The sequence below is a fragment of the Girardinichthys multiradiatus genome, chromosome 20 (genome assembly GCF_021462225.1).
Source record: "Girardinichthys multiradiatus isolate DD_20200921_A chromosome 20, DD_fGirMul_XY1, whole genome shotgun sequence".
Classification (NCBI taxonomy): Eukaryota; Metazoa; Chordata; class Actinopteri; order Cyprinodontiformes; family Goodeidae; genus Girardinichthys; species Girardinichthys multiradiatus.
The window spans coordinates 39,706,106-39,722,360 of record NC_061812.1 but is presented as its reverse complement, the minus strand read 5'-3'; the positions used below and the strand labels follow the sequence as shown (position 1 = coordinate 39,722,360).

General features: G+C 42.9%; 1 protein-coding gene and 1 long non-coding RNA gene across 2 annotated transcripts in view; one reads left to right on the top strand and one right to left on the bottom strand.

Moving 5' to 3' along the window:
• Nucleotides 1-2,492: 2,492 nt before the first annotated feature.
• mapkapk3 (MAPK activated protein kinase 3) overlaps nt 2,493-16,255 on the bottom strand; it is a 29,522-nt gene continuing 15,759 nt past the window's right edge. The window contains exons 3-10 of the mRNA XM_047348571.1: nt 13,713-13,777; nt 13,287-13,366; nt 13,060-13,186; nt 12,814-12,889; nt 11,822-11,946; nt 5,899-5,984; nt 5,726-5,806; nt 2,493-3,223 (exon numbers count right to left, since the gene is read on the bottom strand). Of these exons, the coding sequence (XP_047204527.1) occupies nt 3,068-3,223; nt 5,726-5,806; nt 5,899-5,984; nt 11,822-11,946; nt 12,814-12,889; nt 13,060-13,186; nt 13,287-13,366; nt 13,713-13,777 (796 nt within the window). The 3' untranslated portion in view covers nt 2,493-3,067. The remainder of the gene's footprint in view (nt 3,224-5,725; nt 5,807-5,898; nt 5,985-11,821; nt 11,947-12,813; nt 12,890-13,059; nt 13,187-13,286; nt 13,367-13,712; nt 13,778-16,255) is intronic.
• LOC124857350 lies at nt 5,761-11,796 on the top strand. The gene is made up of 3 exons (XR_007035574.1): nt 5,761-5,842; nt 9,982-10,075; nt 10,485-11,796. It is a non-coding gene; the product is annotated as an uncharacterized LOC124857350 (long non-coding RNA).

Genomic DNA, 16,255 nt, shown 5'->3' with positions numbered 1-16,255 from the left:
TCAAAGGTCCCAGCCCCATGGAGGCTCTCTAAAGATAATATAAGCATCATGTGACCCATCTGTGAGGACTTGAAGCTATTTTAGTGGCAGTAATGATTCCGTTAGCAGCAGCCTGTGATAAACCATGGCTCTGACTGTAGATCCAGGGTTTCTATGCAGTCTGAAAAGGATGTGATTTGATTTCAGTGTTTTCCAGGTCTTGATAAATTATAAAAGGAACATAGGAGGATTGAATAATCTTTGCATTTCAGGGCTTTATGCATTTTAACCTAGTGTAATTGATGTCTATCTTTGAATCCTCCTTTTCTTTCTTGTGTCATTCCTTCTTTCTTCGTATACTGTACCTCCTTGAGTTCTCCCTTCATTCTTTACTCTCTCCCACCCTAATGTCTTTGTGCTGTCTTCTTGCTTTCTTCCTCGACCTTCTTTTCCTTTGTCCCTTCCTTCCTCAGGCCCTACTTTCCGTCTGCTTCTTTTTTTCATTTTATCATCTTTTTTTTTAAGATTTTGAGGCACTAGTTGACTATATTCATCAGTAGCTTGACAGGAATAAGGGCAGAGAGAGAAAGGGAAGACATGCAGTAAATGGCCCAGGGTCAGGAATCAAACCAAGGACAGTTGTGTCATGGATAATAGCCTCTATAAAGTATATAGTGTGCTTGCTCTACCACTGACATACACAGTCTTTCCTTCCTTCCTTCCTTACTTCTTTAACTCCTTCTTCCATTGTTTCCACGTGTCCTTTTTTATTTCCTTCCTTTCCTCCTAGTGTTTCTTCTCTCTCCGCAAAGGTCCTGGGTTGTGTCCTTTCTTCCTTTCGTTAAAATTCCTTCCTTCCTTCCTTGCCTCTTTGTGTTCTACCTCCTTTCCTTTCTTGCGTCATTCCCTCCAGCCTGTTTTCTTTCAGGTTCCATTTTTAAAGACCATAGTTGCATGTGGAACTTTTGGATAGTATATTTTGAAGTGAACATGACAGAACTGAGTCTGGAAAGCTGTGAAACGCTTACATGAAAACGTTGCAGGGTCTCAGAAAAGCAAATCGAGTGTCTGCACATCTGTGAATTGATGAGGTGATTAGATTATGTAAGCTAAACAAAACAAATAAGATGTTTTAGCGTGAACATAGAACAAAAACACAGCCAGAAGGCATCAGGAAAACTTCAGACTACATAGGCTCTGGATGACAGAGAGGAAAGGTCACAGTTGTAGGTCAGAGCCCCCCCCACCCTGACACATTCCTTCCCAAAAGGACAAACTGATAAGTGTCACTGCCCCTCCCGTAAGACACTCCCAGCTTTCTCCTGACTCCAAATAGCGAGCAACATACCAGTCCAACAGGTCTGTATTGTGCTCAGTTTGAGATCAAACTATTGAAATGTTCCTACATAGAATTACTGTGCAGATCGGGCTGAGTCATCAATAACATCAGGGAAGGCCAGGAGCTTCACCATCAGACCACGGAGGATCATGTCCTCTCCTGCTTCCACAGGCCGGGCCACAGAGCGCCAACGTCAGGCCAGCTTTCTTATTTTCGATGACTCGCTTGTTTGATAACCTTAGCTGCCGGTGCAGAGGATGGGCAGTTTGTGGAATTACACAAGTAGGAAGTTTGTTTTCCTACTTGAACCAAGCTCTTTAGAGCATGGACAACTTGTAACTATAGTCAACATCCCATATTTCCAGCTGGGGAACCGAGATGGAGTTTATGGTTTCCTAACCTATACCCCAAATACCGTACAACCTTGTGATCGAAGTGGGGAAAAGGGTCTTCACTTCTGAACATAATAACATTGACCTTTGGGAGTCCAGTGGCACGTCAGATGGCTGAGTCCAAAAAAAGTACTTCACTGCTGCTATTTATACCAACCTAACAAAGCCTGAAGGACCTAGATACAAAGATCAAAAAGTCTTGCATATAACTGTGCTTTCTGCTTGTATCGATAAGTCTGGTGTTCTGGGTTCAGTGTCAGAAAAAAATCAAATAAAATGCCCCCTTGCAGTCAGGATTCCCATCTAGAAAAGTCAGAGATCCTTGCATAACCTTAGGTCAGATTAAATATGGCTGCTGCGTGTATAGAATGTACTAAAACCTGTAGGTACAAACTATTCAAAGGCTGTAACACACTAAACTCAGGTGTTTCTCATTTTTAGTTTCCAGTTCTTACTTCTGGGAAAAACCACACACACCAGGAGACGTTTTCACCTTCCAGGTCAGACCTCCGGGGGATTTCTTGATGAGACGTTTTACTTTGAAACCACATGGATTCAAACTCTACTGCATGTCTGGACAGCATACACCAGCATACACTCAGCTGCCACACATCCAAAGATTCAGCGTTTCTTAAGTAAAATGTTGTAAGTCCATGTCACACAACAATTGCTAACCCACTGGCTCTTACGTAAAGCTCTGTTGCCTGACTTTTGTTGCTCCATTTACGGGAACTGGCAGTGTTTTGCGGAAATATTACACAGTAAAAACACTCACTCAGTAGTGAATGTGATGCCATGTTTATTGCTGCTTCAGTGAAAAACGTTCCTTCAGATGTAACTATGGGTCAGTATGGAGGCTACATGTTAATAATAAGACAGTCGATGTGAGACTGTGCTTTAATTCTAAAAGGAAAGCAGCAAAAAGACAACACAGGCAACAAGGAGTACTTCACAGTCGCTCTCTCTGTGCAGTTTGTTTCCTTCACAATAGCTCCAAATTTTAGGCAATCCAGAATTCAAATGCACAAAAAATATCATGTTTGCACACAGACAGTCTTATAAACAATCTAGCTCTAAAAACCGCACGGATAAAAATAATTAACAAATAATTAACAAAGATAAACCCACAGTGAGCAGAGTTGTTGATTTCTACAGCTGACAGGAAGAAATGTCCAGCTTTAATTCCCCTTTTATGTTCCCTCCTCTCAGAACACATTTTAACTTCCAGTCTCTGTCGGAGCTCCAGACCAGCCCTCAGACTAATTTCAGCCAACACCTCCTCCTCCTCATCTAGAGCTGCTTCTCTTAATCACCGACACCATTCAGTCAGGATTTTCCACAGAGGTTCTTGCCCATCTCACTGACTTTGGCAGACATTGGACCCGCCCTTGGCCCCCGCAGCGGCCTTCTTGCGTCTCTTGTTGAGAAGAGGGTTGCTGGATGTGTCGAGGTCCTTGATCTTCACCTGGTCGTAGTCCACACGCATGGTTGCTAAGGCGCTGGTCATCTCCTCCTGTAAGAGACAAGGCAGGGTGGGGAAGGGAACGTCGGAGGATTTTAACTGTGGTCTTTCAGGTAGCAAACAAAGCAATAAATTATTGTGGTACGTTCTCAAACGAGAACATGTTTTCCCAATCTTTGCTCAGAGTCAGAACAGCTCCTAGGAGACTCTAAGCCAATGAAATTTATCATTTTAGTAATTTATCAGTTTTAATAAATTATATTCCGAACAGAACAAAACTGATTTCCCACCCTCAAAAACTGTCCCTTTAATACAGCGCCTTGCAAACATATTTATACCCGTTGAACTTTTTTTTCACATTTTGTCACTTTACAACCACAATCATCTGTTTATCTTCTTTTGGATTTTGTGATGGATCAATCCAGCTGGCCCCTGAAGGCCTCAGAGGTTTGTTCAAGAACAAACGGCATCACGAAGACCAAGGAACACAGCAAAGTGACGTTCTAAAACCATATTCTAAGCCTTGAACATATCATAGAGAACTAGACATCTGTTAGTTGTGTGAATCACAGATTTAGCCTTTGTGGAAGACTGGCAATAAATTTTAGTCAGACAACTGATTTGTGACTGTTTAAATAAATCTTTATCAGCCAATATAGTGAAGGTTTCCCATGAGTCCATGGCCATGCTGCTCCACATGTCATGGAGTGATGAGCTCATCTCCACCCCCTGAAGATGTTCCTGCATGTCAGGAAGTGGGGAGAGGGTCGCTGACCTCAGAGTACAAGGGTGATGGGGTGGTGGAGGAGCTGGGCAGGCAGGCAGGTGGCATTGCATGAAATGCAGTGTAGCAGGTTGCTTCATAGCTTAAACAGACTGCCAAACTGGTAGGGCATGCTCAATATATTCTACAAAGTATGAGAAATATCACATGTGAAGCAGCAGCACAGCTAAAGTTGCTTGCCTGAACTAGCTTGCAGACATCGCGTTATGTACATTAGAAGTATAGCACTGCAGATCACCCTGAAAACACTGTTTCCATGCTGAAGCATGGTGGTGCCAGAATGATCCTGTGGGGTGCTTTCCTTCAGCAGGGACAGGGAAGCTGGTCAGAGTTCATGGGAGGATGAATGGCGTTAAATGCAGGGCAAATTCAGGAGAAAACTTGTTAGAGACTGCAAAAGACCTGAGACTGAAGCAAAAATGAACTTTCCAACACAACAACACTAAACATACTGCCAGAGCAACAGGTTAATGTGTTAAAACGGCCCAGACAAAGTCCAGATCTAAATCTAGGTGAGAATCCCAGGCAAGACTTGAAAATCGATGTTCATAGGTGCTCTCTATTTAGTCTGACCAAGACCATGAGTTTTGAAAGAAAGAATGGACAAAATTGAAGTCTGTTGATCTGCAAATCTGGTAGAGACATACCTGTAATGGCATCAAACGATAGTTGTGTTAGTGGGGCTGAATACAAATCCATGTCGCAATTTGCACAGTCCAACCACTTTATAATTATGCAGTACTTTGTGTTGGTCTGTCACATGAAATACCAGAAAAATACACCAAAGTGTTTGATTGTAATGTGACGAAATGTAAAAATGTTCAAGCGGAGTGAATACTATTGCAAGGCATTCTAGCTGCTTCTTTCTACAAAACAAATTGACCAAATAGCTTGTTGGGACACACCAGAGAATCATTTTCTAAACTGAGTGAAGGTGCTCCAAGCTGAGGTCAAGAGAAACTGGAGCCTCAGTCTTTTCCCATTTATCAGCCATGGTCCACTAAGCATGTGTAAAAAAAAAAGATTATATTCTTTTGGTTTTGGACCTTTTTTGTGCAGTTTGTCTGATTTTTACGCAACCTGGCAGTGGCTAGTTGCAACACAGAACAGGAGCCCTTTGTGAGCGTCTCATTTTAAAGAATGGTCTTTTCACACTTTATCACTTCGTTCATGCACATTTGGTTGTTATGAAGGAATGTGCAAATCTACATTTGGACATTTTGCTCAGTCCGTGTACAATTAGCCTAGCATGACTTCATGAAAGCATGGAGTGTCTTATCTCTTTGTGTACAGCAAACGGAAATAGTTGGAAGAATAGTTTAGTGTTACTGTCAATGTTTTAACAGGCTAATATTACAGGCTGGAACCGCTTCTTCCACCTAGTGGTAAACGAGGAACCATCAGAGCGTGACAAAATATTTTAACTGGCGTCACGTTCATTTATTAAGGGTTCCACGCAGTTTTACTGCACATAAAATATTGCTTAGAGGTAAGTAAAGGTCATTTTTCTAATTAAATATATGTTATGTATCCACTGTGGACTACATGGCAACAATATCAAGTGATCACTTTGCATTTTACATTTGAAGAGAAACATTACAAACTGAATGGAGAGGTCAACTCTCCATTCACCTCTGACTGAGACATCCATGTTTTATTTTATTTATTTATTTACACAGGACAATAACAAGGTCAAGGATTTGTCAGGAACAGGCTGTAATGGCAGAGTGTGACCAGAAGGAGTCAGTGTTGTTAGTTCTTTAGCTTACTTTCACATCCTCCCACAGCTCTCTGTCTTCATTCAGGACCCGGGTGGTGTGGAGCGGAGTGGAGGGAACCATCATGGACTGCTGCAGAGCGGGGAAGACACAAACACACACGTCCAGGTGAAGACTGATACAGACAGGTGATAACAGCAGGTTATCATGGGTCAGCTACTTACATTGATCCAGGGGTGGTTCATAAATTGAGTGATGGTCATTCGCTCGTTCGGGTCCGTCTTCAGTAGCTGTTGGATCAGATCTTTAGCTGAGAGAAAAAACACATTGCGAAGATAAGATTAGTAGCTGCAAACAGGTATATTATTGTATCTCTATGGGCAGCTTAGCCTACTTCTACAAATGACAGTAAGTAGGAGAGAATCACCTTGCACATGACTATACCATCATCCCGGTCCATTTCAGGACACACAGACACCCCTATTAATCCTTCTGTCTGTGATGGACAAAGATTGTGAGTACGTGCAACAGACTGGGCACTGACATCTTGTCTTATTAAAAAACAAGACATAAACATCAAAGATTTTAAAAGAATAGGCATGAGTGGTTGGAAACTACAAAACCATGATACTGATGATAAACTGCTGATAACCTGTATTGCAGACTGACCTAGAAATGCATCTCCGGGGCTAGTTACAAGAAGGGATGCAGCTAAGAAAAAGCTTAGGGTTTGTGGCGAGATACTGTAAACATCTTGCAGATCAGTCTGCTGCATCCAGAGCGGTTTTGTTTGAATCCATCTGTTGAGGCTTCATCATCAGAACATGTGATTCAAACTGCTGAATAAGGCTGGGGATGTATTTGGAGCTCCTCCAGTCCTTTGTGAAATGTATTCATTTTTTCCACATTACAGCCACATAATCACATTACTAGGATTGTATGTAACAGATGCCGCAAGGCAGCACATTAGTTTTACTTGTAAGAAAAATGCTAAATACATTTTCAATATATTTTCTATATTTAAATCTGGAAAGTGTCACATGCATTTGTATCCAGCCCCCCCCTGAGTCGACACTTTGTAAAACCACCTTTCACTGCAGGTAAAGGTATAACTCTTTCAGGGTATGTGTCTACCAGCTCTGTACATCCAGACACTTGCATGTTTGCCTGTTGTTGTTTGCATCTCAGTCAGATTGGATTTAGACCATCTGTGAACATACATCACAGATTCTCAATTTGATTTAGGTCTAGACTTTGACTGGGCCATTCTAAATCATCAAGATGCTTTAAGGTTGTTTTTCTCCACGAAGGGGAAGCTGGGTCAAAGTATCAAGCCTTCTGTAGTCAGCACATCCATATCAAGTCCAGTATCAAAGTTGTCTCCAACTAGAACTGATTTTGACAAAATTTCCCAATTTCTCCAAATAAACTACAAAAACCTAGAAGACATTGTACACCAACTAAGCTCTTTTTCCTGCTGTCTAGATGTTTTACCCACAGCTTTCCTTAAGAAAGCTTTGCCTGTAATAACATCTGATTTAACTCCAATAATAAACACATCCCTTTTGTCAGGTGTTTTCCCCCAGGCCCTAAAAACAGCAATTATCAAACCACTTTTGACAAAAGAGCAACTTGGACAAGCTGCTACTACAGAACTACAGGCCTATATCAAACCTCCCCTTCATCAGTAAGATTATTGAAAAATATGTGTTTCAGCAGTTAAACAACTTCCTAACAATGACCAGCAGCTTCGATGTCTTCCAGTCAGGCTTCCTGCTCACCACAGTACAGAGACTGCTCTTGTCAAGGTGTTCAATGACATCCGTATAAAAGCAGACTGTGCAAGAACCACAGTGCTGGTATTATTGGACCTTAGTGCAGCATTCGACACTGTTGATCACTCCATTTTATTAGAGCACCTGGAAAACTGGGTCAGCCTTTCTGGAACAGCACTCCATTGGTTTAAAATCCTACTTGAAGGACAGGTACTTTTTTGTGTCAGTAGGTAACTTTACATCAGAGACTACAAAAATCACATGTGGCGTTCCCCAAGGGTCCATCTTATCTACACATAATCTACACATAAGTTATTGTTTATTATAATCTGAGTTAGGGGGAGCATGTAGATATTGAATAGGAGGGGGCCTAAGATGGACCCTTGGGGAACACCACATGTGACTTTGACATAAGTTGTCCCCTCCTTTAACTGCCACCTTACACGGTGGAGGGGTTTGAGTGTTCGAATGATCTTAGAGGCTATGTTGTCTGGGGCTTAAATGCCCCTGGTAGGGTCTCCCATGGAGCAAACAGGCTCTGGGTGACGGGTCAGACAAAGAGTGGTTCAAGACACCTTCATGAGGACCACACAATCAGGGCACGTGATGTTGCCCGGTACGGCGGAGCCGGGGTTCCACCTGGCGCCAGGCCTGGGGTCGGGACTTGTTGGAGAGTGCCTGGTGGCTAGGTTGCTCCTCATGGGACCCGAGCGGGCCAAGCCCGAACGAGAGACGCGGGGCCATCCCCCAGTGGGCCCACCACCTGCAGGGGCGGGCCCCCTGGTAAGGCCTATGCCAGGGTATTGGAGAGGACAGTCTGGCTGGTAGTAGAACCTCGGCTTCAGGAGGAGCAGTGTGGTTTTCGTCCCAGCCGTGGAACACTGGACCAGCTCTACAGCCTCTGCGGGGTACTCGAGGGTTCATGGGAGTTTGCCCAACCGGTCCACATGTGTTTTGTGGACCTGAAGAAGGCATTCGACTATGTCCCCCGTGGTGCCCTGTGGGGGGTGCCCCAGGAGTATGGACTCAGGGGCCCTTTATTTGGGGTCATCCGGTCTCTGTACAAGCGAAGCATGAGTTTGGTCCGCATTGCCGGCACTAACTCGGACCTGTTCCCGGTGCATGTTGGACTCCGGCAGGGCTGGAGTTCATTCCTCTCACCGGGAGGTTCCTGCCTCAAGTGGAGGAGTTCAAGTATCTTGGGGTCTTGTTCATGATTGAGGGGAGAGTGGAGCGGGAGATCGTCAGACAAATCAGTGCAGCTGCCGCAGTAATGGGGTCACTGTGCCGGTCCATTGTGGTGAAGAGAGAGCTGAGCCAAAAAGCGATGCTCTCAATTTGCCGGTCGGTCTACGTTCCTACCCTCACCTATGGCCATGAACTCTGGGTCATGAAAGAACGAGATCCCGGATACAAGCGGCTGAAATGAGCTTCCTCCGTAGGGTGGCCGGGCACTCCCTTAGAGATAGGGTGAGGAGCTCGGCCATCCGGGAGGAGCTCGGAGTAGAGCCGCTGCTCCTCCACATCGAGAGGAGCCAGTTGAGGTGGCTTGGGCATCTATACCGGATGCCTCCTGGATGCCTTCCTCGGGAGGTGTTCCAGGCATGTCCCACCGGGAGGAGGCCCAGGGGATGGCCCAGGACACGCTGGAGGGACTATGTCTCTCAGCTGGCCTGGAAACGCCTTGGGCTCCCCCTGGAGGAACTGGAGGAGGTGTCTGGAGAGAGGGATGACTGAGTGTCTCTACTGAGTCTGCTGCCCCCGCGACCTGGTCCCAGATGAAGCGGAAGACAACGAGTAAGAGTACGAACATAAGTTATCATAATTATGCAGATGACACACAGCTATAAATTACGATGACTATGAACCCATTCAAGTGCTTGGTAAATTCTTAGAAAAAAATCAATGAATGGATGTGCCAAAATTTTCTTCAGCTGAATTAAAACAAAACTGAAGTAATAATTTTTTGAACAAAGGAAGAGCGTTTAAAAGTTAGCACACAGCTTCAGTTAATACAGCTAGAAACCACCAATCAGGCTCAAAACATGGGTGTAGTGATGGACTCAGACCTGAACCTTCAGAGGCACATAACAAGGTCGGTTACAAGGTCGGCCTTCTATCACCTAAAGAACATCTCCAGGAATAAATGACTAATGTCTCACCAGGACCTTGAAAAACGAATTCATATGTTCATCTTTAGTAGAATTGATTACTGCAACAGTGTCTTCACTGGTCTGCCTAAAAAGGCTCCACCTTTTAGGCAGGCTGCCCGTGTCCTCACTAAAACTAAGAAAGTGGAGCACGTCACCCCAGTTCTAAAGTCCTCAGAACCAGAATCAAACATGGAGAAGCAGCTTTTAGTTCTTATGCTACATTAATCTGGAATAAACTCCCAGAAAACTGTACAAGCACTGAAACCCTAAGTTGCTTTAAATCAAGATTAAATAAATATATATATATAAATAAACTTGCCTTGCCTTCTGCAGGTTTTTCTCCAGGACTGACCTGTATTTATCTCCCTCCATCTTCCAGCTACCCTGTCCCAGCTAAAGAAAAGCAGGGATGATGCCACCAAACAAACCACTGAGACCTTCACCTGGATTTATACTGTGATTAATACACAAAGGTAGAGTCTTTTTACATATTTGGTGGCTCCTGAAAACAATTGGTTGCACCGGATATAATTTATGGTCATCATGGTAAAAGGAGATAAATGCAAATGCAATTCAGATGTTTATCTGTAAAAAAGTGAAAACCATGTATTATTTTCCTTCTACTACACATGTATGCATTACTTTGTGTTAGTCTATGACATAAAAGCTAAATATAATATATTGAGGTTTGTGGTGTAAATACTTTTGCACAACACTATATTGTGGAGAGGAGGAATAAGTCAAAAAACACTCTTTGAATATCGTTACTGATTAAAAAGGGTTTAAAAGGGTTTTTTGTTATCAGTAGACATTTAAACAAAACTTGTACTGCAATATTATTCTAGTGTGGGGATTCTAAGAAGAAATTCAATTCAATTTCAGAGAGAGAAAAAAGAAGAACAAGCGAATCGAGTCATCCACCGTCATTGTTGGGTAGAAGGACATCAGCTGGTTGAGGTAAGAAAAAACAAAGAATACAGATGTGGGAAAGAAAGATTTTCTGATAGGTCAAAGAAGCTCAAGATTTCAAACTAAAGTAAACTGTAGATCTCAGCCAAACCATGCAAAAACAAGCCTGTTTTTATTCAGATGCCTGCTTCAGGGTGGAGGCTATAAGTAGAGGTGTCAATGCTAAGCCATGTTTGACCAGTAAGGTTATTTCTGTTATAATCTTTGTGAGTTAGTAGGTCACCCAGTAAAGCTGCATAGTCATTCTGTGCAGCCTCATGGTTTCCTGTTTCTGTTGCTGTACGCTTCAGAAGAAGGTCAGCAACTTCACACATAGGTGAGCATGATCCTAAAGAAGTTTCACAACCCGCTGTAAAACTTCCTTATCTGACTTTAGTAAGAAAAATGGCAAAACTAAATGGCATTTAGTTTGAATGTAAATGGCTAAAGATATAAAGTATGCTTTTATATTATGGAAACCTTGACATCAACAGAAAACATCCCACCTTTACTGTTTTTGAGACATTTTTCCTTCTCTTCATCATCTGTCTCAATGTTTCAACATTTGCCAGGTATCTGTTACATGAAAATAAGCAGCAACATCTGGAAGCAGTTTTGCTGGGTACATTGGTTGTTTTATGCAGATTGTGTCATCACTATAACAAGAAAAATGCATAGGCCTTATCCTTCATAATGTAGGCAAACCTGTCTTCTACGTGAAGCACTTCCAGAAGTGAGTTAAACATGTATGTAAAATAAATATTGCACCACACCTAAACAGATCACACTGTAGGCGTATTCCTGCAATCTGACTGAATTCACTGCAGATATTAAGCCGAGCTCCGTGTAAGGTCGTTTGTGTCATCCATGTGCTCTGTGCATGATCATAAATAATTTGATTTAGGTCCAGTTTGCTCTTATAGTATAAAAAAACATGAAGTCTCACACAAACAGAGGTAAATGTGTCCCGCTCCAACATCCACATACGTCGGCCACAGTAAACTGATTAATCTGAACTGGCTGCCTGAAGTTTTCCCACACCCGGTGAGGCTCAGAGTGACCTGTATTGCAAATTACTTCCTGTTTGACTTGGAGGTCGACAATATTGTCCTGGATGAGCCGAAACTCTCTAAATTCACATCCTGTCCTGGGGATTGCTCAATCCACATTTCCCCCTTATACTTGTCCGTTCAGGTAATCCCAGAGGTTTTCCTCTGAAAACTCTTTAATTCGTGACAGATTCACTTTCGAAAACATTTTTGAACTCCTACCTTCTTGCGACACCTCGGACCACTCTGGATTAGGGAACTCGTACTGGCCCATTCTGATCCTTCTCTTCATTCCTGGAGAAATAGCCTGACCGGTGTTGGAGTAGAATGGAGGGTAGCCACACAACCTGGGGAGACAAACACAGTGAGGACGGATATGAGCACTTTTAATTGTTCTCTAATATGCTTCTGTTGCACATATCCACAGTACCTTCCAAAAGTATTCATCCCCTGGAATTTCTGTCACATTACATACACAAATTGTATGCCTTTTATTTGGGATAGATCAACACAAAGTAGCACATAGGTGTGAAGGGAAAGAAAAGAGAGACATTGCTTGTCTAAAGCCTCAAGCCATAGGGGGCACAGCAAACATGTGGAAGTAGGCTCTAGTTGTATGAGACGAATCTAGAACATTTTGGCCTAAATGCAGAATGCTACGTGTGGTGGAAAACTAACACCACACCCTGAATACACCACCTCCACTATGAAACACAGTGGCTGCAGTTGTAGTCAGAGTTGCAAAAGGTTTCTGCTACAACGGAATGATTTGGATCAAAGCATATGTATATGTTACAACAGCCTAGTCAAAGTCCAGACCTAAATCCAAATGAGAATCTGCAGTAAGACTTGAAAATTGATGTCCAATTATACTCTTTATCCAATCTGACTGAGCTATACTGAGCTACACATATTGAACTATTCTGGAGAGAAGAACGGTCAAAATAAATTGTCACTAGATTTTCAAAGATGGTACAGACATAGCCAACACACAGCAAAATGTGCTTCAACACCACACTTTTCAGATAATTTTTGTGAAATTATGTGAAAACCATGTTATTTTCCTTTCTCTTCATCACTATGTAAACCCCAAATAAAATACATGAGAGTTTGTTAGACAAAATTTGTAAGAGTGAATATTTCTGGAAAGCACTGCATAAAATCATCATACCCCTTACCCAACGGAAACCCCTGAATATAACATCAGTACTTACAGGATGTACATGATGACGCCCAGAGACCACATGTCACATGACTTGTCATACTTCTCTGGACCTAAAACCTCAGGAGCTTATCAAAGGAAACACACCCAAACATATAAACAGATGTACTAGTGAATATTAGCAGTCAGAAAAGAATCACAACGACTGCAATGTTTTTGCTTTAAAGCAGGACATAAAACCCAGAAATCTTTCGAGATATCATTTTACACACCTCAAAAAGGTAATAAAACGTCTTACCCACATAGTACGGTGTGTAGCAAGGGGTCTGCAGGGGGTTATGTAACGTTGTCTCTTTCGCAAATCCAAAGTCTGTCAGTTTAAGAACTGCGTTTTTAGCTTTAGTGGTATAAAGCAGGTTCTCTGGCTGAAGACACAAGCAGAGAAATGGAGGGATTGTTTCAATGGTGAACAGAAATTACAATGTGCTTTATGATTTGGAGGTTCTCATCTTGATCTCTGTGTACCTTGATGTCTCTGTGGGCGATGTCAATGTTGTGAAGAAAGGCAATAGCTGTGCCAATGTCCTTCATAATCTCAGACGCCTCTGGGAGAAAACAGATAAACAGACTCTCTCAAACCAGAAGACAATCTGATCCAGCAGGATACAAAGTAGTGGTGAAGAAACCAAGCACAGGTCTACTTTAAGTTTACTGTGACTGTTTGGTTAAAGTAACATTTCCTATTTGCAGCTGAATTCTCAGGATTTAGGCAGCTTTAAGGAGTCGAGCCCTTCCAGGGAAGTTTACTAAAATCCAGCTGCTGTCTGGGCTTGCGGCTGAAGTGCATCTGGCTCGACGGATCGGACCTGTTTACTCTGTCCTTTCCTGTGGAATGCTGTCTAAGATGAGGATCTTATATGGATGGATGTTTATCACAGGGTCCACTCTCACCTTTTTCAGTGAAGGCCTGGTCTCCTCTGGCCTGGATTCTGCTGAACAGCTCTCCCCCTTCCATACTGGACAAACAGAGACCAGAACATGAGGTTTATTAGCTTTATAGGAAAGAGGAAAATTAAGCTTTATAAAATCTCACTTATTGCTCAACAGACTGACACGATGGGTTTTAAACCTGAGAACTCACAAATTACTTAATTATTTTTAAATTCTAAATCCTCTGGATTCGTTTTACTAAATCTAAGAGAAACTGGAATAAGAGTCAAGAAGGAAGTTTCATTTTGGCTTTTCGAATGGGTTTCCATGGCTAAGCAGATGCATCCCAAGTGCATTTCAGAGCGTTGAATGTGGTGGTGAAGGGGATGTTGCCAATGGAGTCTAGAGCAGTAGAGATATGTTCTCTGGACAAATCAGGCCTCTCTGTCTGTCTGCCAGTCAAATGTAGGGGAATCGGACTTATCTGACTGCAGTGTGTCAGGTGCAGAGATGATTGTGGTGTGGGTTGTTATTCAACCCTTTAGGTCAAGTGAAATGAACTCCTAATGCTATTTCAATACATCTTGGACAGTTTCATGCTCCCAACTTTGTGGGACCAGTTTTGGGATGACCCCTTCCTGTTCAAACATGATGAGCACCGGGAGATAAAGCAAGGTTGGGTGTGAAATAACTTGTCTGCCCTACACAGAGTCCTGACCTCAACCTGTCAGAACACCTTTAGGATGGATTACAGCAACATCAGAGTCTGACTTCACAAATGCTCTTCTGGAAGAATGCTCAGAAATTCCCATAAACACACTCCTAACATTTGTGGAAAGCCTTTCTAGAAGTGTTAAAGCTGTTGTTGCTAAAAAAAAAATGTGGTCCAACATCATATTAAACCCCATGGATAAACCAAACAGTGTTTGTTTACTGTAAAACCTTCCACTCAAAAAAGCAAACACTGCTTGACAATTGCATGTTTTATATTTACATGCAAAATGTTATGTGTGGGAAAAACACTAAGTGGACATCATCCAGAACGCAACATCCCCACAGTGAAACATGGTAGTGGTAGAAGCATCAGCAGAGACAGGGAGGCTGATCAGGATGGATGTAGCTAAATTCAGGCCAATCCTGAAAGAAAAGCTGCTAGAGGCTGCAACAGACTTGAAACTGGGGTGAAAGTTCACCTTTAAGCAACAAAAACCTTAAACATATACAGGGGTTGGACAATGAAACTGAAACACTTGGTTTTAGACCACAATAATTTATTAGTATGGTGTAGGGCCTCCTTTTGCGGCCAATACAGCGTCAATTCGTCTTGGGAATGACATATACAAGTCCTGCACAGTGGTCAGAGGGATTTTAAGCCATTCTTCTTGCAGGATAGTGGCCAGGTCACTACGTGATACTGGTGGAGGAAAACGTTTCCTGACTCGCTCCTCCAAAACACCCCAAAGTGGCTCAATAATATTTAGATCTGGTGACTGTGCAGGCCATGGGAGATGTTCAACTTCACTTTCATATTCATCAAACCAATCTTTCACCAGTCTTGCTGTGTGTATTGGTGCATTGTCATCATTATAGACGGCACCGCCTTCAGGATACAATGTTTGAACCATTGGATGCACATGGTCCTCAAGAATGGTTTGGTAGTCCTTGGCAGTGACGCGCCCATCTAGCACAGGTATTGGGCCAAGGGAATGCCATGATATGGCAGCCCAAACCATCACTGATCCACCCCCATACTTCACTCTGGGCATGCAACAGTCTGGGTGGTACACTTCTTTGGGGCTTCTCCACACCGTAACTCTCCTGGATGTGGGGAAAACAGTAAAGGTGGACTCATCAGAGAACAATACATGTTTCACATTGTCCACACCCCAAGATTTGTGCTCCTTGCACTATTGAAACCGACGTTTGGCATTGGCATGAGTGACCAAAGGTTTGGCTATAGCAGCTCGACCGTGTATATTGACCCTGTGGAGCTCCCGACAGACAGTTCTGATGGAAACAGGAGAGTTGAGGTGTACATTTAATTCTGCCGTGATTTGGGTAGCCGTGGTTTTATGTTTTTTGGATACAATCCGGGTTAGCACCCAAACATCCCTTTCAGACAGCTTCCTCTTGCGTCCACAGTTAATCCTGTTGGATGTGGTTCGTCCTTCTTGGTGGTATGCTGACATTACCCTGGATACCGTGGCTCTTGATACATCACAAAGACTTGCTGTCTTGGTCACAGATGCGCCAGCAAGACGTGCACCAACAATTTGTCCTCTTTTGAACTCTGGTATGTCACCCATAATGTTGTGTGCATTTCAATATTTTGAGCAAAACTGTGCTCTTACCCTGCTAATTGAACCTTCACACTCTGCTCTTACTGGTGCAATGTGCAATCAATGAAGACTGGCTACCAGGCTGGTCCAATTTAGCCATGAAACCTCCCACACTAAAATGACAGATGTTTCAGTTTCATTGTCCAACCCCTGTATATGGATATAAGACCTGGTACACACTACCCTACCCTCTCCTTATCTTATCCTTTTCCTGAGCCCTTCCTT